Below are 27,677 nucleotides of genomic sequence, written 5' to 3'. Positions count from 1 at the left end.
GCGGGGAGCCCGCGGGCCTTTCCCGCCCCTGCGGGGCCTGCGGCTCCTTCGCCTCGCGGGAGATCCTCGGATTCCGAGGGAAATCGCAGCGCGCCTCGGCTCTTCTTTTCCCTCCCCCCGCCTTCTCCCTCGCCCGGCGCGGCTGACAGGCCTTCGCCAGCCTTATGCAAATAAAGACGGCCAGAGTCGCTTTGCCTGCAGACTGACGGCGAGGAGAGGAGAAACCAGTTCAAAGGTCACCCAGCTAGTGGGAGGCTGTAAGAGTTGAGGGGTGGGGGGTGTTGAAGAGAAGGGGTGGGGGGAGAATACACCCAGGCTGCTGCAGTGAGTACGACGCGGTTTTGTTTCCTATTGTGGGAAGAGCGTGCAGCAAGCCCGGAGCAGAACTCTCATCGTAGGTACGGTGCCAGGGACTGACTTTGCTTCATTGCAGAAAATGCAGGGTGGTCTATGCATATTTGTGTGTGTGTGTATATATGTATGTATGTGTAGTGAGGGTCCTTATTCCACTCGATGCACGGTTCCTCTCTTTTTTTGCAAATTGCAGCCGCGCTGTTAGTTCTTTGCAAGGAGGAGGCTGAGTCTCGTCTTTGGTCTTCTCTTAGTGGGTGGCTTTCTTTTCCTTTTGCAAAATGTCACAGGAAGGTTTTTAAACGTGTCATGATGAAAGGGTTTGGCGCTGCGTTTGGAGAGGCGGGATGGGTGGTTTATGGAGGAAGCGGTGGATTATTTTATGTTATTTTTTTAAAAAAAGATCAACAGACATATAAATATGGGAGTGCGTCGGAGCTGACTTTGGTCCAGATTGTCGCCTGCAGCTTGCAAGCCTTCCTGTGCAGCATTGGGCTTGAGATGTAAACTCCATTGAAATGTGTTTGAATATTAGTATGTAAACTCCATCATGGGCAGGTTTTTACCGGAGCGATCACCTGTCAGCCTCTATTGTAAGAGGTAAAGGGAGGTACACGTGAACTATACAAACCCGTTCAGATTCGTTTCTATTCTTGCAGGATAATGGTGTAACCTTGTTATCATCCACATTATCCTTTTTAAAATGAAAACCTAGCAGCATCCAGTACGAATCGGGTTACTTTGTAAGCTTTGTTCTAGCTTTTTAACATGGTTACAATCTTAAGTAATAATTGAGAGTAGTGAGTGCATTGTTACATTTCTGTTGGGTATTGACACTTTCCAATGATCTCAAAAGCGTTTTCAATAATGTTTGTGACATCACGGCTACAAGTATTAAAATAGGCAAACTAGGACTAAAAATTTGTTCTCCCTTCTGTGTGGTATTGTATGTTGCTCTGATTAAGTAGGGGTTTTTTTTAATATAAAAAATGTTTTAATTGGCATATTATTGAAATTATGCATTTAGGTTGTTCATATTCAATATATTTAATAACAAAGAGATGTAAAAACCAAAGATAAAAATGTAGAAATTCAAAATCGTCAATACCTTCTAGTTAAAATTAAATCCCACTGAGAGTATTTCAACATTAAAGTCTTCCATTGAACCTGAAGATATTTAAAGATGCTATGATGGGATCACAAGAATAATTTAGAAGTGCATAAGTTATTTGTCTATTGAAAGTTTTTTCTTTCCACAAAAGCTCCTTTGCTGAGATTCACAGAGTAACTCCTATATTCATTCCTCAAAATCAGAGATCAGAAATTGGAACTAGAAATCCAGAATATAATTAATGTAACAGTACGTTTATGCAACCCTTTATAATGGGAGCCAAATATTTGTACTAAAAATTGGTCAGCTGTCAGTAGTCATCTACCAAATGTTTTGAACAGATTTGGGGTTTTTGGAATACTGTGCAGTTATCCTGTCACTTCTGTAGAGTTACCATGATGTGCTGTAGATTAGATTATACATTAATTATATTCCTTGTGACAAATTGTTTTCAAATAAAAAATAGAGATGTAAATAAACAACATTCATTTACAGATTATCTAGTCTTACTGGGTGATTACATTTGCACCCTGAGCCTTTCCATACAGTAGAAAGTAGTAGTATTATGCAGTTATAACTTCAAAAAAATATTTCAGGCAAATGCCTGAAGATTTTCTTTATAATCTGAATGGTATTTGCCTGAAATATTCCAAGTCAGTTACTTAGGGAGTTATTCACATTATTTCCATTGGAACGTCTCTGGGGAAAGGGGCTAACAAGGACTATGTTTCTAGAAAATTTATGTTTTGAATCAAATGTGAGAATTATATAATAATTTTGCAAAGTACTGTATAGAGACTGAATAACATTCCATTACCCATTCTGATAACCATGCTGTTGGAGAATGTAAAAGGAAAATTGAAAAGCATGGGAATGGTTGTTAGAATATTGTAGGAGAATGTCCTTTCATTATTATTCATTGTCTCTTCATTAGATTCTCTTTATTTTAAACCTTGTACAGATATTTATGATTTGAGACCATAAATAAAGACATCCAGTCTAGGGGAAAGGAAATTAGTATGACAAAGACTGATAATTTAGGAACATACAAATCCATTTTTAAAGTTTAGTAGCCATAGGGTACAGATTTCTACCCTGTTTTTCATTATAGGAGGTTCAGGAACACCCATTCACCCATACACAAATATAATCAAAGCCTCTAAAGGGTATAGGATGAACCTCACTTAAACTGGTTAGCTGTACATTAGTGCCTCCATTTTAAATCAGAGGAAAAAAATCATTTCGAAAGTCAACAAAGCTAATTTTCCATTCACTTAATGGATCTTTTTTTTTTTCTGCCTGCCATCCAAGTGACAAAAACTGGCAGACTTCCTACACTTTCATCTAGTCTAGCTAATGTTTAGCTAATAATTAGAGTCTCAGAAAGATTTTAGCAGGGGCTGGATATGTTTTCTGACATCAAGGGCTCTTTAGTTGCTTGGTTACATGCCAAAGATGACACATGTATTACATATATATAGGTACCCTTGTGAATACACTATATACACATTCGGACTCAAACATATTGCACACTATCCTTCCCTAGCAATTTTGCTCTGTATTGTTGAGTATCACCATGGTTTACAGCGGTGGGAATCCAGGGATCTTGATCATAATGTGGGCCTGTGATCAGTGAGCCCATCCTTTTCCTTCTAGACCTGATCTGGTTCATACAGATGACTGGTTTCATAGAGCCATTAGGAATGGGCAACCAACAGTTTGTAGACATTGAGAGCAAGAGGGAAGCAAGGTAGCCTCCTTCTATTTCACAGGGAGTCCTCTGCAGATACTATTTTCGTGCACCCATTAGCAGCCAAAAACTGATGTCCTTTTCCTGGCAAGCGAATCGCATTGATCTGGCAATCATTAAGGAGGTCAGCAAGGGACTCCATGACTTTGAATTGCAAATGATCCACCATATTTCAGTAGTATTCCCAGTTCCTGCCTCTCTTAACAAAAGGATTAACTAATGTTTAATCCCAATAAAGCTTCATTGCAATTAGGAACAGTAATCTCAGAATACGTTTTTCTGATTGGCTTTTTCATGATTTCTGCCTTGAATCCTGTTTTTGTAAGACGATCTGATTATATCAAGAGGGAGGGAATATAGATACAGGTAGTCCTCGACTTACAACAGTTCGGTTAGTGACCGTTCAAAGTTACAACGGCACTGAAACATGTGACTTACGACCGTTTTCACAGTTATGACCTTTGCAGCATCCTCATGATCATGTGATCAAAACTCAGATGCTAGGCGACTGGTTCGTAGTTATGACCTTTGCTGGGTCCTAGGACTCTGTGGTCACCTTTTGCAACCTTCTGACAAGCAAAGTCAATGGGGAAGCCAGATTCACTTAACAACCAGGCCACTCACTTATTAACTACAGTGATTCACTTGTGGCAAGAAAAGTTGTAAACAAAAGTTGTAAAATGGGGCAAACCTCACTTAACAAATGTCTCACTTAGCAACAGAAATTTTGGGCTCAATTCTGGTCTTAAATTGAGGACCACCTGAACACTTTAGTCAATTCCACAGGTTGAATTTTTGAAAATAAGGAAGGAAGATTGGAAGATGCTTCCAATATATCTTTCCTCTTTTGGTTTTTTTTAAAAATGCCAATTTGGATTAATTCCAAATTGGTGCTGATCTTGAACCACAGCCAACTGGAATGATCTGAACAAGGCGTTTGAGCTAATGGATCAATAAAGCAGATAGTTCCATCTTTGCACAACCACGGGGCAAAAAAAAGAGAGATATTTGTTAATTAGATGAAGGAATTTATTTTTCTTGTTACCTTTTCAATTCCGTATGATTTCTTACAAATAAATATTTTTTATCTAGTGCGGTAAATTGCTTCTCAGTTTGAATTCTGAGTACACTACTATAAAAGATACAGTCTGGTTTTATCTGAGCAATTCAGACAGCACTCATGCCTAGAGGGATAAAAGAAAGATAGCCATACTCATTCTGATGATGATTGTGGTTCTTAACATTTTCAACTAGGGAAACTTTAGTTTATGTGAGTCTAGGGAGCTGGTAGAAGCCCATATTTCATCCAGTCTTTTCTTCAGAAACATTTTCTCTGTACTTCACCTTCTTGTGTTTAACTGGCTCTAATCTCTGTAGTGAAACTCTGAGAGGCATCAGTGCTGCTATTTTTGTACGCAGGAGAACCAGCTGTGAAATGTAGGTTTGATTTGCAAGATGCTTTTGGAATCAAGAAAGAGGCAGTGAAGTAGATTGGGCCATTCATACTAGAAGCTTTCTCTAAGCCGACAGCCTGGTTTCTCTTCTTCTTTCCAATCTGGAATTTTCCTTGTCTCTGAAATATCCTGCTAGGATATTTGGCCTTGTAAAGTGATCACACATATAGTGCAAACTCCATTAACCTGCATTGGGTCCTTTAAAAGCTGTTACACCTGATATCCAGAACAGCTGTTGGTATTGTGTACAGAAGCTGGTTCTAAAACTATGTATTCTGTAATTTTCCAAGAAATCCACAAACATTTACATGTTTGGAATGCAGGAGCTAATAATTGGTTAAATCAGCTGCATTTAAAACAGAAGTAAAAATACCTATATATTAAATAATTCAGTATATGGATTTTGCTGTTGAACTGTAATTTCTCATTTACATTTTATATTTTGTTAAACTTACCCTATATCTGTAATTAGAAATCTGGAGTACCGGTCGATAATACAAATATCAAAGGTTGCCCATGTTTGCTGCCAGCTAGTGGGTATATGGAGTCTTGCAGCCTAGAAAGAGTAGCTGTGATTTTTGCAGTAATTTGTAAGCCAGCAAAATTATGAACTTTATTTCATATTTGATCTGGATAGAATGGGTGTTACCTCAATTTCCTGAATGTTGTTGAGTAGAATTATATTCTCTCTTTTGTCCAGATGCTCAGAGTGATTATCATGAAGTCCCTTTTCATTTTATCTTAATGTTGTGTGGTAGGTTGGCCCGAGTCACCCAGTAATTTTTTGAGGCTCAAAATGGACTTGAATTTGAGTATTCCCAGGCCTAATCCAATAATTTAATCTCTAACATCATAGTAGATCTTGACTGAGAGTCTTTAACAGCCATTATCCTAGCAGTTGAAACAAGTTTTCTGTGACCTATTGTTAGAATCAACTTTAGTATCCAGAAATAGTTGCTGTATGTTTTCAGTAAACATCCATATAAAATGAGGAAGAGATGTGTGAAATATTCACAAGGTCATGGATTCATGAAATTATGACTGCGCCAGTTTTGAATCTTCTGGCCTAGATGATACGAAAACAATTTTAAAGGGGGGAAAAGCTACAGAATAACAGAACAGAATAAGTTCTTTATTATTTTACAATTAGAACTAATTGTACTATCTTCAGAAAACCTTTTTCACAGAACTAAAATCACAAGAGGCAAGCCTCTGCATAGCTACCAGTAGTACTTATTTAATTAGCAAAAAAAATTGTAAAAGAAAGATTGTAGATTTCAGCCTAAAATATACAGTATATTAGCTTGTTAAATTCTCATAATAAAAGCATACTTCAGTGATCCTACTGTCAGAAGAGGAGCATTACACTACAAGAGTTAGATGTTGTTGCTATCAGTGTATCATCTTAAGAAGCAGACTCAAAAGCATAGGGGTTGTGGGAGCGGAGGATAGGCTGCGGTAGAAAAATGACTCTTAGATATGCAGCATATTTATCCACAGATTTCTTGTAGAATTTGTAAGCGAAAAGTTGAAAGGTATTTGGCAAAATGGGGAAGAATGGCTAATGTAAAACAGATTGCAATATTAATTCTGCCTTTCCTTTTTATGTTCATCTAGTTGCAAAATGAATGGCGCCTCATAGGCTATCCGGGCAATCATTCTGATTCAGGGACACATCTATTTGCTGACAATAACAACACTCTGCTCTCAATAGATACTTAGAGGAGCCAGATCTTTTGAAGGCTTCTCTTCCCAAGGAAGGAGCAGATGGCTGCATGTAGTTCATGAGACAGGTGTAATCTGTTTGGAGATCAAGACAGGTCTCTGGAAAAAGAGATTTGTTTGCTGTTTGTCGGCTGTCAGTCTTTGTCTTTGCTCAAACTCAATTATAGAGCAGAGGCAAATTACATTATAAGGATGATACTAAAGCAGGGTGAGGAAATACATACTTTTTATGAAGGTTGTTTAGTCTAGCATTTCCCATATAGGTGGTTTAGTTTTTTAAAGATATCTGGGAACCCTGATTGGTCCTTCCGTGTTTCCCTGACAATAAGACCCTGTCTTATATTTTTTTTTTGAACCCTGAAATAAGCATTTGGCCTTATTGCCATGTGCTCAAAAGCCTGATTGGTCTTATTATCAGGGAATGTCTTATTTTGGGGAAAACAGGGTAAGCTATAGAACCATTATTTATCAACAAAATAATAATTTCCTTTTTTGTTAGCCACCATATACTGTCTTTCCAATTTAACCTGATTGTAATATGCTGACATTTTGCTGACCCTAACTGAATATAGCTGCAGTCTATTAATTATATTGATAATTTTTTAATATTAGTTTTTTAATCATTTTTTTTATTTTTGGCTTCTTATGTATGTTCTATAGGATATATTTTTATATTATTAACCATTTTGTTTTTGTTTTGTTAATTTGCTCCATTTAAAAAAAAATGGAACTCTACAAATAAGTAAAATAGAACAAAAAACATAATTTCTTTTCTACCTAAATATAGTCAGATGTGGGAACCAGTTTAGTGTAGTGGTTAAGGCATCAGGCTGGAAACTGGGAGGCAGTGAGTTCTAGTTCCATCTAGGGCACAAAGCCAGCTGGGTGACTTTAGGCCAATCCCTTTTTCTCAGCCCTGGGAAAGAGGCAATGGTAAACTACTCCTGAAAAACTCTGCCAAGAAAACTACATGGATTTGTCTGGGTACTTTCTGAAAATCAGACATGATTCAACAGAAGAAAAAAAATTAGACACTATACAATTTACTGCCTACGTGCAAAAATTGTCTCAATTGGCAAGTTAATTTAGGTGGTTCAGATTATATTATGAAGCAGTCTCTGTTTTGTTATCCAGTAAAAACCCAGTTTAGGAGGAGGGGAATGGCTATTTGTTATCTGTGCTCTTTAGTTTCTGCCATCTGAGGCACCTGCTTTACCAAGTAATTAATATTACGAAAAGCCCCTAAATTTTCAGAGCTATCAGTATCATAATCCATGGCTCTGGGTAAGGATCTGCACCACTGGGAATCAAAAGAGATCAAATTTTCAAATGAACATGGGGGCTCAGATTCAGAGAAGATGGAGCTCTAATGTAATCAAATTGAAGAATTAGTTGTCAGTCATGAGAAGGAGATTAAATAAACCAATTGTATTCCATGATAGTTCTTCATAGGATCCAGGTATAAATACATCCCATAGAATTGCTATGTCAATTGGTCATTGAAAAAACACATCCTGTTTCAGGTACTTCTCTGGAGAATCTGACGTATCTTTAGCCTTAAAGACATTTCCAATTATGAAGGAACATTAAAGATGACTCCTGCTATCATCTTTGGTGCTGCTTTAAGGTTTTGGAGTGTATGCAGTTAATTCAGTCTCAAGGCCAAGTTGTCTTCCAGCACTATTACAAATTTATTCTGTTGTAATAAAGGGTCCATTGAGGTTGGTGGGAGCTGGAGGAATTCTACATAAAATGTTTGTGTTCTACCAGGAGGTTGCAACATATAATTATTATATAAAATGTTTTCCTCATTGTAATTATTTTTTCTACTGGGTAAAGATTTAGAGAAAGACAGAGTTGAGCATAATGGGAAACTTCAGATAAACTGGAAGGAAAACAGACAGTGAAGGTCAAATTCTCCAGTACTAATAGACTTTTACCAGAGACAATATTAATGTATACTTTACCCTTGTCTTCCTTCCTCCAATCTTCTCTTTTGGTTTTTTCTCTTGTTCCTACCCATATTCTCCTCCCATCCTCAACTTTGAAATAACACATCCTGAAAACTATTCAGTTCAACTTTGTGGAAACGTGTCCTGAGGATTTCTCAGTCCTTTAGCTCACCTAATTCAGTTTGTTCCTCTTTACAAACATTTTAGGGTTTTGCTTTATTTCTGGCTCTGTTTTAATTTTCCCCATTGGTCAAATAACTTCCAATGATGGCTATAAGTTGCCCAGGTATAATGTCTATTAAATACCTCTTTATTTGAGAAGCTGTTAAATATAAGACTTCATTAAGTTATCAGAGAGATTTTGTTTCAACATATTTAACATATATGATTGGAAGTAAGCTAAAATTATTGATATAATTGAACTGTAAATGAACTATATATAAGTGTAGGAAATAAAACAATTTCTTAAAATATATAGTTCAATAGAAGGTGCTTGTAATGTCTGTTTTGTAAATGAGCATCATTCTGGTACTTAGAAAACATGCCAGATGGTTGCTGGTCCACCAGGGCAGGGGTCTCCAAACTTGGCAACCTTACGACTTGTGGACTTCAACTCCCAGAATTCCTCAGCCAGCACATGCTGGCTGAGGAATTCTGGGAGTTGAAGTCCACAAGTCGTAAAGTTGCCAAGGTTGGAGACCCCTGCACCAGGGTATACAACAGGGTAGAACCAGTCCTGTAGTTAGTTGAATTAAGGTCACCATCTCAGACAGCAAAGAACGAAGCCCAAAAGCCCAGTTCTCCATTGTTCATCCTAGCATCCCTTCCGTTGAAAGTTGAACGACATGAGTCGTTCTTGTATCATTTAAATGAACTGGGGGGCTTCCAGGAATGATGGAAACTGCTACCAAATGTTAAGTAGAATCAGTTGGCAGTCTCGTCACGTTCTGAGGCGAGACTGCATTTTGCTCTACCTTTCAAGTAGTGAAGTGTTTAGAGAGGCAGCCTTGCAAATAAGGAAGCTGAAAATTTTGGAATGGTGTTCAGCTCCAGTAGTTCAGCTCCATTATAAGTGCTTAACGCGAACCAAACTGAAGTTGCATAATAGTACATGTGCAAAATAGAAAAAAACCCTGTATTTAAGCACTCCTCCCTCCTGAGTGTAACCTGAAGAGCAGCCTGTGTCTCCTTGCAGTAGTCTGAGCAGAGGATTTCTGACCCTGTCATCATCCCTCACTGCCATTCTTTGTTGAATAATTTTACATAAATAATTTTACCATCCCTGGGGAAGCTCATATCTGCATGCTTCTTTAAACTAATAAATGTTAATGTAGGTGATATATTAATAGCGATACTGATTGATTGGCAGGGTCTTGGAAAAACAAAGGGGAAAGCAATTCTTTAAAAAGTCTGAGCTTAGAAAAGCCCACAGTGTCTGGAAATTTAATTCATTCAGGTGCAGTCTTGACTTGTGAACTCTTCTTTGTGTGTGTGTGTGTGTGTGTGTGTGTGCTATGCTGTGCTATGAATCACAGGGATGTGCTATGGCTCAGTGGTTAAAGACACTGAGCTTATCAGCTTGCCTGGGTTCAAGACCTGAGCGCTGCATGATGGGTTGAGCTCCCTTTACTTGCCCCAGCTCCTGCCCACCTATCGGTTCAAAAGCATGCAAAAGTGAATAGATAAATAGGTACTATTTGGTAGGAAGGTAACACCGTTCCATGCGTCTTCGTGTATAATGCACCACGGAAAATGTCTTTGGACAAGACTGGTTCCCTTGGCTAAAAAACTAAGATGAACACTGCCCCCTAAAGTTGGAAATAACTAGACAGGGAAAAACTTTATCCTTTACCTTTATAAATCACAGTGAAATGTTTCTTCTCTCTCTCACTCTCTCCTCATATACTACCTGTCCCATTGTATCCCTCAGCATCACTCCATTATATCAGGAGAATATATTTTTATATTTACAGGAAGTCAGAAAGAATACTAGGGTTCATCATGGTCAAAGTAGTGTTTAATGCTTGACCGTGGATTGAGGTTTGTGGGTATTGATTTGGAAGGCAATCTTGATTTATGACAAGGAATCTTTGAGTGCTACGCCTCTACAGGGAAGCATTGCCTTGCCATAATGATCTATAGATGATGGTGATGGGAGGGTGAGGAAGGCCAGTGATAAAATGTGCAATCACATTGCAATGTGATTCTGTGCTGTTTTGTGCTTTATTGCATGCACATATGGGATGGAGCTTGTGTCATGATGTCACAATGGGTATTTCATCATTTGGATGAAATCCTGGCCACTGTGGACACCCAGTGGATTGCCAAGTACAGAATTTGGAACAGCAAATGCTGTGAAAGGAAACAGGTGCTAGAAAAGATGAAGTCAGCAGAGATTTTAATTTAAACAAACTTTACAATTGTTACTGTTTTTCAACAGTAATCATTGCTGATAATAAAAATAATGGTTTTAGATATTATCAATATATAATAATCCACATAGTATATATGTATTGATTTTTTAACAGATCCCATTATCCCCCCCCCCATCCTCTTCCTTCCCTCACCATTGTTTTTAATTGGGGCTCAATATTTGGATCTTTACAATATTTTATTTATGTCTTTTAGGTTTTGTATAGTTTTTATCTTTTTAAGATTGTAAGCCACCCAGAATTACCCTGTAGTAAGAGGGGCGGCAAATAAATTTTACAAATAAATAAATCTGTAATGTCAGAAGAAAAATACAGTAAAAAACATTGCTTTTCCTCTTACAAATAATTTTAGCCCTAGACACAGAATCCTATATTTTAAAACTTCCATGCCATGTTTTGATTCGGATCTATCGGTTTTTTATGTTCCTGGATGGTATTGACAATTACATGGATGAATAGATTTTTGAGCTCTTATCTTTTAAATGTGAAATGGATTTTTAAATGACAGTGCTCATCTAGAGCATCCTCAGCTTACAATATATTTTATACCTTCCGCAAAATACCAGAACAAAAGATGAACTAACAAAATAACCTTTCACTTTTTTCCCCGTAGAATTTTAACAGCTAATAATGCTAATAGTAATACTGAATATGCTGTAATAGGATAATGAAGAATTCTTTTAATACTCTGAAATCCAGATATAAGGAGCTAATGACTTTAAAATGTCCTCTCGTCTCTCATCCTTCTGTTTATAATTTACTACGTGAAGGTTTCCTCTCAATATTTGACTAAAAAGGATTAGATTATTCCAAATTCGTTATTACAGAATGTTCATCATCAGAAATAAAGAGAAAATATTACCTATAGTTATTGTTATAATTATAGTTATTGTATATTTATGAGGCAACTATAGGGGAAGGAGTAGCAGAACCTGGGGATGGAATTAAAAGAAGGATCCGCCTAGAATATGTACGTAGCCACAAGCAAACTAAATCCATCCCTCCTTGAATTCCATTGACCCATATCTAACGTCTAACAAGTGCTAACTGTTAGTTGAGAATATTCCTGTGCATAGGCTGAGTAGCAATAAATCAGTTTAATTGGATTTTCATGTGTGACTTGATCTTCCATACCTGACAAAACCCAGTATTGTTAGAATTCAAATATAGAAGAATTAAAATTCAGTCATGAATGAGGGGGGGGAGGGAGGGAGAAGGAGGAGGAGGAGAGGAGAGAGAGAGAGAGAGAGAGAGTGGGAGGGAGAGAGAAAGAGAAGAGAACACTTATTTTACTCAGTCACAACAAAGTTCAGTGCCACCTAATGGATATGCAGGAAAATGTTGTTATCTACATAAATTGTGTTTTCATGTTAGTAATGAATTGGCCACTCATGATTTATACACAATGTATTAAAAGAGCTGCAATTTTGCCATATTGCATTGCTTTCTTTAAATTAGAAGCCTGACATCCCTTATCAAGTACAGTAATTTTTTTTTCATGTGGAAACATGGCCATTCCAACCATGCTCCAGACAATAATAACTTGGATTATTGTATATCAATTATATTCACATTTATTGACATATATGTTAAAAATAATATTTCTATGATGGCACAGTTTGGCAACAGCATGGAATTTTGCCTTCTGGGTATTTGATTAGATCATATGATGCAATTATACTTGACAAGAATTTGCAGATATAACAATAGCAATAGCACTTAGACTTATATACTGCCCTATACTGCTTTATAGCTCTCTCTAAGTAGTTTACAGAATCCTTATTTTACCGACCTCAGAAGGATGGAAAGCTGAGTCAACTTTGAGCCAGTGAGAATTGAACTGCTGTCAGGCAGCAGAATTAGCCTGCAATACTGCATTCTAACCATTGTGCCACCATGGCTCTTATCATATCAGGCCCAAAGAGTTTTTTATGTTGCCAGCAATCCACCTGGTTATGTTTTCCTCTATGGAAGTGAATTCTAATTTCCTTATTTTTTTCTGAGGAAGCTGATCTAGTCATGCAATTTAAGGACATTGTGATCTATGTATTGCATTCTGCGTAAAATTATCTTACAGAACATCTGGATTAACTTTGAATGCAAAGCAATTCCAAGAATGTATTTGCTACCAGTTCATTTCCAGATTCAATTCAAAATGCTTGAGGTTACCTTTAAAAGCTATAAAAGGCAACCTATCCTATTTGTACATATGGTCAGTGGAAGGACTTTGGCTTGACCCACTAATACTGTGATGATGAACCTATGGCATGCATGCCAGAAGTGGCATGCAGAGCCATCTCTCCAGGCACGCCAGCTGTCGCCTGTTGCTCTTCCGGGTTCCCATCTGTGCGGGAACGCCAGAAACCAGAAGAGCAGCTTCTGGCCATGCATGCCAGCCAGCTGGTGTTCTTGCGCGCATGTGCGCCAGAAATTAGAAGATCAGGTGACTGGTGTGCATGAACACACTGCAAACCAGAAGCTGAACTTCCTGGTGCACACATATACGCCTAGGAACTGTTCTTCTGGTTTCCAGTGCTCCCCCGCACGTGCGCAACGCTCTCATTTTGGCACTCAGTGCCAAAAAGGTTCACCAACACTGCACCAGTATTTTGAACCTGAAGCAATGAAAAGAAGAGCATAATGTTCAGTCCCAAAATTTGGAACTCTGAATGGGTTCATCATCCAGTTTGTTTCTTTGTTATGGAGATGTTAGGGCTGGGATCCTTTAATTTTCAATATATTTCACCTGTTCTCTATAGTTGATTGTTGTTGTTTGGGCTGTTTTAGAAGGAAAGACTGCGCTTGCTTATACTCATTAATCTAACATGGCCAATTTAATCCTTTTTTCTGGGCTTGTGGATGAACTCACTGAATATAAAGTGGAAGATATCCATACAGTAGGCTGCCTGACAAGATGATGACACAGATGGCCGGCTTCTAAGGATGTTCTGCTGGGAACTCACTAGTCCTTTTACAACTTCAAGATCCTCTACATACAGCGCAGGCTCTCTGTGGGTATCATTAAATCAAACTGCTAGCAAGCAGCTGGCCTATAGACTATTCCTGAGAGCTAGCTGGCTAGTTAGTTCACAGTTTCTCGTCTCTCCTAAGTATAAAGAGTGGGAGGGATCTAGGGAAAACTCACTTGGACATAGCATAGAATTTTCTTTTAAGTCCATTTTTTCCCTGTCTACAATTCCTGCATCCAACTCTGAACATCAAAGAAGGTGCTACTATTTGCAGTTCTTACTTTTGAAGACATGACCATCTCCATGCATGCCCATTTTAAGGCACTATCATTTTTATTTCATTCTCAAACAACGAAAGAATTTAGTTGTTACTTAGGCTGCATGTTGTCTATCCGCTTCCTGTGCATCATCCCTAATTTACTTCTGCCCAGTTGCCCAGGAACATTTTGATTATGAATGGTTGATGTGCAGAAAGTCTCCTGCCCTAATAACAATGTGCTCCATTTTGTTACTGTCTTTCCTGTGGTTTGATGCCTTTCAAATATGTATGGAATATAGGGTTTGAGGACTGATTGATTTTGGTGGAATGTAGTCTTTATTCCCAGGAGGGAGGGGCTGCATTCCAGATGGCCAACAGGCAGGAAGGTTTAGATAGTTTGGCTGCAAAAAAGAGAATTACTGTGTTTCCCCGAAATTACGACCTACTCAGAAAGTAAATCCTAGCTTGAGTTTTACATATGTGCCCAATATAAACATTATCCCCAAAATAAATCCTAATTAAGATCCCACCCACTCCAGGGTGCACAGGTAAAAATTAAGCTAGGGTGGAGATGAGCGGGGTCGGAGCTGCCCTACTACTTACCTTCAGATAGTTGCAGCCATGCCTCGCACACCTCGGCCCATTATCTTCTGCAGCCGGAAGCTGGCTTTCCTGAAGGCGTCTGTAGCCAATAACAGAGCTCCAAATCAATCCAGATCGATCCGGCTACAGAAGCCTTCAGGAAAGCCTTGCTGGCCTTGCTGGATGAAGAAGTTCCTGAAGGCCTCTGACAGCAAATAAGAGGCTGTGGGTGATGCACGCAAGTGAGGTGAGTCAGTGGACGACATTCCTCCCCCCCACCGAAAATAATTTCCAGAGCATATCCATAGTGCAAATAGTTGCTTTAGTTTGGCAAGATTCTGTCCACAGGTAAGGAACAATAAAATAAATTACTCAGAAGTAACTCATGTCTTTCTTGGCTCTTGGGGGGCCGGCTGATTTCAACTCTTTCTATGCGAGTAAATTAAGAAAGATCTTAGTTTTATTGGACAGTATTATTTGTTCAAAATTGCAGTCTTCACCATATAGCAGAGGCTTTTTTCCCAGGAAAAATTATATAGAGACAAAATAAATTTTGTATGGCAATCTATTTGTCATCCGGCACATCACTGCATGCTTATGCAATATTCAAGCCATTTTAGATGAAGTCAAATTGCCACTGAATAAACCTAACCCAAGAAACAGGCACCTTAGTTTCCAAGTTCAGATGAGGTAGTAGTCAAGGGTTCTTCTCTCAGAAAAAAGTATTATTACTTTGCTTTCATATTCATATTGTTTATGAACAGTTTAATTGAAATGGATGTCAGAATGGAAAAGCTCCTGCTTGAGAATAAATATGCTCACCCAATTATGACCTGAGCCACCTTCTTGTGACATCATAATGTTGCCTGCATTGATGGGGCTCATTTTTCACTTTTGACCTCAGACTTTGCCTGTGTGCAGTATAATATTGAGCATACATACAGGAGCATCATCGGTAAGGCTATATAATTGGGACAAGCAAGGTAAGGGAATGGAGCAAGGGATTCCCAAAGCTGCATGCTGGAAGGCATAAAAAGGGATTCATAGCAATGAAAATAAATCAATAAAGCAGAAGTGGCTTTTATAAAATGGGGTTCTATCGGAATCATTAAGGGTTGAATAAGAGGCATTCCCTTGCTGAAAATATTCATTCGTGAATGTGTTTTTTTTATTCCTGAAAATGGCTTGCCTTTGTACTGTAGTATTCTCTGTTACTCACAAGGTTTTTTTTCTATTTGATCATCTGCATTAAACAACAACAAAGATAATAAGCACTAGCCTCTGCCCTGTTCAGCATTTTTTTATTGTTCCTTACTCCCTCAGCAATTATTGAATTCAAATTCCTGTTCTCTCACTGATTTGATTTGATTTGATTTGACCTTGGGAAAAAAAATCCTGCAGTTACCTTTTGAGACATATTTGGTGCCTCTGGCATGAACAGATTGATTTGATTGTTTCTCACTGGATTGAGAAAAAAAAAAAGACAATTTCATGAATATTTATAACCATTTTACTTCTAAACATAGAGGTACCCACCCAACAACCTCCAGACAGCAAGAACTATAGTTTAATTCATCACAAGTAGAAAGTCAGGTTCCCATAATGAACACAGTAATGTGTAAACACACAGAAATGTGGGCTGGGAAATGTAAAGCAGGAGAGCAAATTTACTGCCATAAATTTCTGCAGAGAGAGAGGGGTGGGGGGAGAGAGGAGGCCAGAGATACAGTGCAGAAGGAGTGGCAGGGAAGAATCATTAAAATTGCCTGCCCCTTCTGATAATACAAGTCTCTTCCAAAAATGAAAACAAACAAAAACAAAGTCAAAACAGATGCTTATCTAAATGCCTTTAAGTTCTCTTAGAGCAGGGGTGTCAAACTCAAGGCCCAGGGGCTGGATCCGGCCTACGGGGTGCTTAGATCTGGCCCATGGGGCTGCCCTGGAAACAGCGAAGGACCGGCCCGTGGTGCCTTTGCCAGCAAAAAAGGGCTCTTGAGCTCCATTTTTGGCTGCGACGGCCTCCTGCAACCCTCTGCCAGCGAAAATGGAGTTCAAGAGGGCCGCACACTCGGGCTTCGGCCACCACAGGCATAGCGGACACGAGTGATGTCGAGCTGGTCATGCCCCCTGGCCACTCCTGCCTCAAGGTCAAATACAACCCTAATGTGGCCCTCAATGAAATCGAGTTTGACATCCCTGTCTTAGAGAATTTAAAATATTCTGAATGAAAATATTAGGAATATTTGCTAAAGCATTGTCAAGATTTTAAGTTAAAGCATTTAAAAAAATAATTTCCATATTGTAGCTTTGGGTGTATGTATATGTGTGTGTGTGTGTATGTATAATATATATATAAAATTTATATATGTATACACACACACACATGCAGTATTTTAACCACACAAGAGAGACAATTGCATGGATCTGAATCAGTCTAAGGAGGAGGATATTTTTGCTCCTCTGAAGTCTGAAAGAGGGCTTGGAACTTAGTGAGAAATCTGACATGAGTGTTCACTACCCAGTTGGGTTTCACTTCCCGAAACTGGTTCTTTCCAATATTGAGAATCTCTGGAATATTTTACAACCCTTGTGATATTTAGATTAACTATTAAACAGAATTAAATTAATTACCTTCCATTGTGTCAGAATGTTTTTTTTCTTTTATGCAAAAAAACAGTATAGGTACTACTCAACCTATGACCACAATTGAGCCCAGAACTTATGTTGCTAAGTGAAACATTTGTTAAGTGAATCACTGCAGTTGTTAAATTGCTAACACAATTGTTAAGTGAATCTGGCTTCCCCAATGACTCCTTGTCAGAAGGTCACACAAACATGACCCCGGGACATTGCAACCATCATAAATATGAACCAGTTGTCAAATATCCGAATGTAAATCACGTGACCATGGGGATGCTGCAACGGCCAGTATGAAAAGTATGAAAAATGGTCATAAGTCACTTTTTTCAGTGCCATTGTAACTTTCAATAGTCACGAAATGAACTGTTGTAAGTCGAGGACTAACTGAACAAGAAGAATGCCGCTCTTTCTTTTCTACATTGCAATAGGCTGTTTTGGTAATTCAGAAGTATTTCATTTCAGAACCTTTGAACTCTTTGAAATAATCAACAAAGCCTGTTTTGTACATGAAAAAAAAATGATCTGAACTCAAACCCAAATTTAAACTATTGGGACATACACACAAACACCAACATTGATTCAAGGATTAGTTTTGCATGCAACTAATCTTAGTGAACCACCATGTGAATGGCATTGGGTATTTTAATTTAGATATATGTTTAAAATATAGCTTTTACAGCAATTATTTCAGTAGTCAGAGTTTACATTTTTTTTAAATTAAAAGGAGGGGAAATCACAGTAAGTTTTCTTGGTCCAAATATTAGTGCTTGAGGCTTACGTTTTTTTAAAAATTAAAATAAAAGGAGGGAGGAGGGAAGAACGGTAAGTGTCCTTGGTACACATACCTTAATGCTACTGACAATTCATTGAGGATAAATCTCAAGATCTTAATTGCTTAGTCTGCAGTCAGAAGTTCCTTGGCTTCATTGCGGTCTGTTCCCATTACAGGTACATGTGACAGTAGTGCAGCTATGAGTGGAATTTTAAAGAGGAAGTTTGAAGAAGTCGATGGCTCCTCACCCTGTTCTTCCGTGCGGGAATCAGATGATGACATCTCTAGCAGCGAAAGTGCTGAGAGTGGGGATAGTGTCAACCCTTCCACTTCAAATCATTTTACCCGTAAGTACTACAGTTACGTTGCAAGGGGTCTTTCCTCATTGTAGACAATGACAGTCAGTGCCTATGGTTTCCTCCGTATTCACCCAGTTTTCTACTCTACTGGAAATAGATTTGAGTACCAGAGCTGACAACTCACACAACTGGAGCAGTTGGGGGGTGCTTTCCATCATATGGAGCAGATTGTTTGCATGAACTGGGTTTTAGATTGGAATTTTTAGACTGCAAGAGTCAGAGCCATACATGTGAAGAAGTGAACTCGTCAGATCATCAAGGAGGTATGCTATATAAGGAGAACCTCTATAAAATGTTCTACCGTTGGCATTTACCACGAGCCAGATTGGCCAAGATGTTTTCAAATTGTTCACCTGAATGTTGGACATGTGGTTATAAACAGGGAACTTTCTACCACATGTGGCGGACTTGCCCCAAGGCCAGGAAATATTGGCATAAGATAAGAAAATGGTTGGAGGAAATAACTGAACAAAAAATCAAATTGAAGCCGGAATTATTTCTTTTGGGCGTTTTAGATTGGAAAAGGGGTAACAAATTTCAATACTTAATATTACACATATTAATGGCAACCAGAATTGTTTTTGCGCAGAATTGGAAAAAGGCTGATATTCCTTCAGAACCAATGATAATAAGAAAAATATATGAGTGTGCAGAAATGGATAGGCTGTCTATGGAATTGAAAGAGAGAGAAGAATCTGAGTATTATCAGATTTGGAGTAGATGGTATACCTGGCTTGAGAATAGAAGTAAAATTAATGCATAAGATATATAAAGTATAATATATAACATATAATATATAAGAACTATATAATATTGATGATAATATGATTGTAGATATTATTATAATTTAAACGATGGTATAATATAGGATAGTGAACCATAGAAATAGAATTTATGTAAATATGAATGTTATGGATGATATTGATACTGATATGGAAATGCTGTAATGAGTGTAAATTTGTGTTTTGTGTTTTAAATGTTGGAAAAATTTAATAAATATATTTTTTTAAAAAGGGAGGTATGCTATCTATCAAATTTGTGACAGGCAGACATGACCAGCAAGGTTGTTTTATAATATTTAAGACTGATTCCTGTATTTGGAATTTTGAAATGATGTAATGGGCACTCTTTAAATGTTTGCCACGGTGGACATAGCCAGTCTCAAAACACCCATTCCCAGAAGGCAAATTGGTTCCACACAATACATCTAACATCCATCCTAGCATGTTCCCAAGACTTCAGCTGACTTTGCCTTTTATCTGGGCAAGTGGGTGCACCTTTAGATAAAGACACTAGCTTCCATCCAGCTACCATTTTTATTTACGAAGAATGCTTCTAAGATCTGTGTAGCACCAGGAGTCATTGTTGGATATACAGTTTAGGTACTAAAGACTGTTGCTTTCATTTGCAACATGTTTATTTCCATTTAAAAAAATAATAATAACTTGGTCAGGGAGTTTAGCAGACACTAAGGAAGATGATGGCAGGCACATTGATGTCCACAGATGTCAAAATTGGTGAAACCAGTCTAGACCAGGGGTGGGTTTTATTTACCTTTACTATCGGTTTGCAACGGGATCACATGCCTTGCTTCTGCACATGCGCAGATCGCCAATGATGACATCTGGAGCGATGGGTGGGGCCTCCCGCCGGTTTTACTACCAGTTCTTGCGAACCGGTTCGAACCGGGGGCAACCCACCACCGGGGGCAACCCACAGGTCTAGACTCTAGAATATAAAACAGCCTCCAAGCTGGCTTTTGTTAAGTTGCGTCAAAGCTTGCCTTTCAGATGATTGTTCAGCTGTTTCATTTATCATTTGGTTGTCTGAGCCACAGAAAGCATGATCTGCAAAGAATGTTGTAGGATGCTCTTCTTAAAGTCTTACGTATACTTTAATCTCATGGATATTGTTAGTTTAAGCCATTTGTATTTTATATTTTCTGTCTCACTGGCTGATGTGAATACTGTATTCTGATTAGAAAAAAGGGCAGAATTCATGGAACTTTAAATAATTAAATAGGGTTAGTAGAAGACCTTGGACCCAAGTGCAGCAACCTAGCAATAATTTATCTATATTAGTTTATGGTAAAATATTTAATTTGCTTATTCACTATTTTCATCAGTGTTTATAATTTAAATAATAACTTCAATAAGCTATTATTATTGTATGGCAGTTTAATGGGTTGAGTGAGGGCGAGAGGCCTGTCCTTCTGTAGCCTTTGCATTATAAATTGTGAGTAATCAAATGCTAAGCACAAAGTTCATACAAATGAACTTGGCTCTGCAAAATCTAAGAAAGGCAACTTAGTCCAGTCATCTGAATCCTACTCATGTGGTCTCATCTCTGTAAATCATGTTTATGGTTTCTGCTTATGAGACTAATCTAATAATTAAAGTTTAATCGAACCGGAGATACACTTAAGTATGAAAGTATTGAAGACTAAATGTCAATTCTGATGGCTTCCTGGCAAGAAAAGAAAATGATGAAATTTTCTAGTGTGTGAATATAAATGAGAAAAGGAGGAGAGGAAGACAAATAACAGCAGTTATTTGTGTGGAATTTCCTCTTACTTCCTGGCAAGGAAGGAATAAAGCCCTGTCTGAAATCCTAGAGAGACACTACTACAGTGGTGGGTTCCTCCCGGTTTGGCCTGGTTCTTCCGAGCCGGTAGCAATGACGATATGTCACCGAACCGGTTCTGCTCCCCGCCCCCCTGCGCCCTGCGCCCCCCCACCCCCGGGTTATTCTTACCTTTATTTACCTTTTATTTGGCACCACCCCCAATCTATTGCTGCCTCCTGAGTCCCAGCTGATGGCTAGAGGGAAAAAAACTGTTTAAACTCTTGTCGTGGGGCTTCAAAAGGCCGCCCTACAGCTGATCAGTGGTAAAAGAAAACAAATGAGTAGACCGGTGCCTGAAAAAATACATGAGTAGATCAGTGCCTGCAAAAATAAATGGGTAGATCGGTACAGCTCTGCAAGCAGTTAAAAGCCTGGTAGACCAGTACCTCTGCTAAATCCTAAATAATTGTCACATGACCATCAAGCCACACCCACAAAATAAGCCACGCCCACAGAACCGGTAGTACAAAATTTTAGAACCCACTCCTGCACTACTAGTAGGGTAGAGTTGCTCTGGCCTTCCAGATATTGTTATAATTTACATTCTGTTGTTCTTGGCCATCTATTATGTTGAGTAAGGTGGTTATGTTTATGTTTGAGATACAGTGTAACTACTTCTTGCCTAAGCAGTATTGAAGAAGAGGACCCAATGGTCTGATTAGTTATATGATTATTTCTTCTGTTCTTTTGATTGGGGATAGAAAGGAGTGGCAAGACAATAACCATCCATGTAAAGGTAGGGGTAAGTGGGATATTTTTGGTAAGAAGCTGTACAATGAAATGTACTGGCAAAACTACTGTGAAGTAAGAAGGAAAAACACAATGTGATGAGTTATAAAAGGAGGAACAGAATTTATAAACATATTTAGCTATGTCTAGCTATAGATTACGACAATGACATTTGAATTGGGGCTGCAGCTGAGTTAAGTTGAGTTGAGTTTAGCTGAGTTGAGTTGAGTTGCAGAAGAATCTTAACTTGGCAACTACAGTAAATAGCACTATTTGCCAGGTAAGTTGCCACATAAGGTTCCACTGAGATTTGTATTGAAATTATGGTATATTATAAATGGTGCCATCCAGTGGTGGGTTCTAACTGGTGTTACCACCGGTTCTCTTCGCGCATGTGCTGTGCCATAAGTTCGCTATCATCGTTCTAGTCCATGCATGTCCTCAATTATAGTTAACATCTCATTGTATATTTTTTCTTTATTATTATTGTTTTTGTCTGTCGAACAAGTAAATAAATAAGGTCACTAATGCTCTTCAGAAGTGAAGTCCTTCATAAGTAAATCCCGCTGAGTGTGACAGTTATGTGGACATATGATTGAAGTTCTAAAAGATAAGTCAAAAAAGGAAGAAAGCCAAATTCAGACACTTTTGCTTGCTATTATATGTAGCTAACTGTGGCTGCTTTTCTAAATCTTTGTAAATATCAAACAATGAGTACTGAAGTACCACTGTAAATATTACATTCCTGATATTTACAGTGGTATCTCGGTTCTCATTGTTCTTACACAGCTCTGCATACATACATGGCAATTCAGAGGAGACAAAGAGTGCCCAGCAATGATTTGTGCATCAGAATTCATGACATGTTTGATACAGCTTACATGCATAGTTCGGATGTCATATACATGTCATTTGTGCGTAGATGTCAGCATTTAAACATTGTCACGATTTCCTAAGGTTGTTTTTGAGTGGGGAGGCAATCATTTGTCATGATTATGCTGCTTTTTAAAAAAAATGGCAAGAAAATTTGTTTAGGTTGGGTTCCAATCTAGATATTTCAAGGAACTGTCTAGGAGCTACTGCATCTTATGCAGAGACCTGTAGTATCTGTGTACCTGCATAAATTCCCTCTTGCTGAGATTCTCTTACATCTCATTTCACTACTTAAAAACCTCTGGAAAGAAAGGAAGGAAGGAAGGAAGGAAGGAAGGAAGGAAGGAAGGAAGGAAGAAAAGAAAGAGAAAGGAAGAGAAAGGAAGAGAAAGGAAGAAAGAAAGAAAGAAAGAAAGACGACAATTAGGAGGCAAAATGACTATCTGAGTCTCTGAATTTTACTGATTTTAAACTTTCCTTCCAAATCTGATCCCTCAAAAAAAAACCTCTGTCTATTCTTTGGTATCATAACATCACCAGTTACGTCTCAGGAGACCCTAAGACCCATCAAATTAAATGTAACCCCATTGCTACAAGTTACAAACTACTGTCCTCTAATTTAATCTGGATTTTATATGAGCATGAATTGTTACAACAAATTATGTCTGAAAACAGCTTCTTTACCAGTCTAGACTGATTTGCTGCCATATTTACCATTTGAGCATCTAAAATAAGATTTTAGTGTAAGTTACGCACAATCTATCATGTTTGTTCAAGGGGAAATCAAGTCGTCTCTAGATATCCCCAAACGCTGAATTGCCAACTACTAAAATTTGTTCTTTCTCTGAACGAAATTTCACTTCATTCACCTCAAGCCTATTGGTGATTCCGAGCATCCGTTTGGGATTTATTTATTTATTTAATTGATTTTAAGGCTGCCCATTTGCTGTCGCAGAGAAAAAAGAGCTGGCTGTCATGAGAATTCTGATGCCACTGCATTTCAGCATTCTGAATGGCAGCTAATAATTCCATGCAGGTATATAAATAAGATAAGGGGACAAATGCTTTCCTGTTTGAATACATTCCCCTGCGCCATCAGTTGGAATCTGTCAACTAAGCAAGAATGTCACTATTGTAAAAAATGGTCGTGTATCCCTTGTCTGGATAGACAAACCAGCAGAATCCTGTAATCGGTGGTATTAGATGTCATTCAGAGAGTCGGACAGCCTTCTCTCCTCTGCTTCTCCTTGATTTGCATTGCATACATGTTTATTTACATAAGACCTATGCAATATGAATCTTATTTAAATCCGACGTTGTTTATGAATCTTGCATGTTAACCTAATCCAAAATGCTCTTCATCTTAACAAATGACCCTCTCTAGTACATGAAATGAACACATTTAGGGTAAGGAAATATGAAATTGATTGAAATACAGATTATAAAGCTCACTGTGGAGGAAATAATATCTATAGAATTAAAATTTTATTCCATTTTGGGAATAAGCCTCTAGGATGCAGTACAGTTTCTGAATAAAAAGTAAATGCTTGAGCATCCTCAGAAGCATATATAAATAGATGGCTACAATTGTGAAACAACTAGAATTAACGATGAGTACTAAGGTATCACTGTAAATATCAGGAATATATTTATAGTGGTACCTTGATACTTATCATTAATGAATTCTGGGAGGTGCGATGAGTGCAAAAAATGATGAGTACAAACAAATGTTTTCCATAAGGAATAATGTAGTAAGTCATAAGGCAGCTGACACTGACAAGTTGTAGCTTCTGTGTTGAGTACCAAACAAACAATGAGCACCCAGACAAAATTCTCGTGTCAAAATATGTTGAGTACCAAATTTGATGAGTTTGGTACTTGCAAATTCAACTTCAAAGCAGTTGAGTACCAAGGTACCACTGTACCTAATGATACAAATATTTAATTAAGGCTACCATATCTGGGCTACAAAAACTGGGAGAATCTAGATGACAACAAATACTTTTGTTATGTTTGCTTTTTCTTTTCTTAATCCAATCTGTTTTGCCCTGCTCTCTTGCAGATATGTTGAGATTATGAGTCCCAAAATTCTTTGCTAGTCTGTTGACTGGGAATTCTGGGAATTTATTATTTATTTGTGTGCATGTTTTAACATTTTGCCCTAGACCACTCTTTGAGTGGCTTGCAAATTACAAAGCTATATAAATTAAAGTATGAAAAATTAATAACATAAACAACAACAGATGGGTCACAATTCAGGCATAGATTTTGTTCCCAAATGCCTCTCCAGAGAACCATTTTTTTACAACATTTTGCAAATGCAACATGACATGTTTCAAATATCTAGATATTTGCTGAAGTGGGGGGGTCATAATTGAGAACACTCAATCACCAGATCCCTGTACATCAGGGGTCTCCACCCTTGCCAATTTTAAGCCTGGAGATCTTCAATTCCCAGAATTCCCTGGGAGAAAGGAGCCTTAGAGATATCTAAGTCCTAAGGCATGCTGATAGTCTTCAATTTACAACTATTCATTTACTGACCATTTGAAATTGCAACAGCATTGAAAAAAGTGACTTACAACCAGTCCTCACATTTATGACCATCACAGCACCCCTGTGATTATGTGGTCAAAATTCAGTTGCTTTGGCACCCGGCATATATTTATGGGCAGTTGCAGAATCCCGGGGTCATTGGATCGCCATTTGAAACCTTCGCAGCTGGCTTTTGAGAAGCAAAGTCAATGGAGGAAGCTGGAGTCATTTAATGACTGCAAGATTCACTTAACAACCGCAGTGGTTTGCTTAAGAACCGTGGCAAAAAGGTCATAAAAATTCATTTAACAACCGCTTTGCCTAGAAGTGGAAATTCTGATCCCAAATGCAGTTGTAAGTCTATATTACCTGCATAAGGCGTTAAACATAACCAGCACCTTGTATTGCACTGGAAGCTGACTGATAGTCAATGCAGCATCTGCATTAGTGGTGCTATATAGGCAGTTATAGGCACTCTAATAATTAAATGATAAGCCAGATGAAGCATCCAAAAGGTCTTCAAGGACTGGCCCATGTAGAGTTATAGTAGTCTATCCAAGGGTGATAAGAGCATATGTGACTGAAAGCAAAGCTTCCTGTTCCAGAACTGGCACACACAAAATACTGATGGAAGGCCCTTTATGGTTCAGCTCTTCTGGAGTGTAGCAAGATGAGGAAGGCTTGACTGAACAGTGTCACATACCTACCATGGTTCCCCAAAAATAAGACCCTGTCTTATATTTTTTTGAACCCTGAAATAAGTGCTTGGCCTTATTTTCAGGGATGTCTTATTAATTTGGGGCGCGTGGAGCAAGATGGGGCTCCTCTTGCCGTCTTACCTGATTTCCAGCTCTGCCTCCCTAATCTTAACCAGAGGAAATGGCGGGGATCGGCTGCGCATGTGTTTAAATATTTTCAGGGAGGGCTTATTTGGGGGGGGGGCTTATTTCAGTGTATGCACTCAAAAGCCCAATTGGGCTTATTATCAGGGGATGTCTTTTTTTAGAGAAACCGGGTACTATCCCAGGACCCTGGGAATCCCTTTCATGAAATTGAGTCAGAAGAATTATTATTCATGGAATACGCGAACATATCTTTGCAAAAAGATAATGCTGTAGAATAGAATAGAATAGAATAGAATAGAATAGAATAGAATAGAATAGAATAGAATAGAATAGAATAGAATAGAATAGAATAGAATAGAATAGAATAGAATAGAATAACAGAGTTGGAAGGGACCTTGGAAGTCTTATAGTCCAACCCCCTGCCCAGGCAGGAAACCCTACACCACTTCAGACAAATGGCTATCCAACATCTTAAAAATTTCCAGGGTTGGGGCATTCACAACTTCTGCAGGCAAGTTGTTCCACTTATAATTGTTCCGTCAGGAAATTTCTCCTTAGTTCTAAATTGCTTCTCTCCTTGGTTAGTTTCCACCCATTGCTTCTTGTTCTACCCTCAGGTGCTTTGAAGAATAGTTTGACTCCCTTCTTTGTGGCAACCTCTGAGATATTGGAACACTGCTATCATGTAGTTAAATGAGTATTTAAAATCCATTCGGATTTGAATCTGTAGAGATTCTTAGTCATCCAGGTCATGGTTGTCCCAAAGGTTTTTTTCATGAGGCAACTGGACTTTCTTGTTTTTTCTTTTGAAGATGTTTTGCTTTTCATCCAAGAAGCTTCTTCAGCTCTGGCAGAACCAGGAGCACTACTCAGAGGACCCTGGAGACACAGATAAACCTCCAAGTACTTCAAAGGCCCTCTAAAAGGATGCAGATTACTAGCTGTCTGCAAGGAATATAAATCCTTCCATTCCTCACTATCCTGTCAGAGCTGAAGAAGCTTCTTAGATGAGAAGCGAAACCTTTGGGACATTCGAATTTGACTTTGCAGATATCAGCATAGAAGGTCTGCTGTCCACATACAGTTCAGTTCAATAATATTGACCTTGTTATGCAGGTATAAAAACACATTCAGCTCCTTGTGATTTTGAATTCATGGTCTTGAGGGTTCCGATTCCTTTTCCTAAACTCTTACAGACTTCCCATCAATCATAGCTGTCTAACTGTATTAAGGCATCTCTTACATATACAAGAGAAAAACCATATTTGGAAAAAGATTTACATCCACGTCTGAATTTGGTAGAAGTGTGCCATTGTTGGATTTGATTTTTTTAAAAAACTATATGTGTTTAAGAGATAGTAATCTTTTATCCAGGTAAATGTTCCTGGGATTGTTATCATGAAGGCCCTTTTGAAAAGGTGAGCTTCCCACTGGAAAATTTCATCTCATTAAAGCGGCTGTGACACTTTGATTGTGCCAGCTGTGCTGCTTGCTGGATCATTTGCAACCAAATTTAAAACCTTAGTTTTAATCTTTAAAACCTTATGCTTCTTTGAGCTAAATTATGCGAAAAATGAGATTCAGCCCGTGTGGCCCTTAAGATCTTTAATGGATACACTTCCTCCTTGCTTGCTTTATAGGACAGACAAGTTAATGAGTAGAATAAAGAGGAACTTCTCTTAAATAGCCTGAGAACACTTTCTTCATGGAAGTT

The 27,677-nt window shown here is 38.2% G+C and overlaps 1 protein-coding gene across 1 annotated transcript in view; it reads left to right on the top strand.

Moving 5' to 3' along the window:
* The first annotated feature begins 331 nt into the window (after window positions 1-331).
* CSRNP3 (cysteine and serine rich nuclear protein 3) overlaps window positions 332-27,677 on the top strand; it is a 41,171-nt gene continuing 13,825 nt past the window's right edge. Inside the window, exons 1-2 of the mRNA XM_070956937.1 lie at window positions 332-398; window positions 18,174-18,344. Coding sequence (XP_070813038.1) covers window positions 18,197-18,344 — 148 coding nt within the window. The 5' untranslated portion in view covers window positions 332-398; window positions 18,174-18,196. The remainder of the gene's footprint in view (window positions 399-18,173; window positions 18,345-27,677) is intronic.

Source organism: Pituophis catenifer, unplaced genomic scaffold (assembly GCF_029215685.1).
Source record: "Pituophis catenifer annectens isolate HBS135680 unplaced genomic scaffold, rPitCat1.0.hap2 SCAF_1, whole genome shotgun sequence".
Taxonomy (NCBI): domain Eukaryota; kingdom Metazoa; phylum Chordata; class Lepidosauria; order Squamata; family Colubridae; genus Pituophis; species Pituophis catenifer.
Note: the sequence above shows the minus strand (reverse complement) of the source record. Positions and strands in the feature narration are given on the sequence as shown.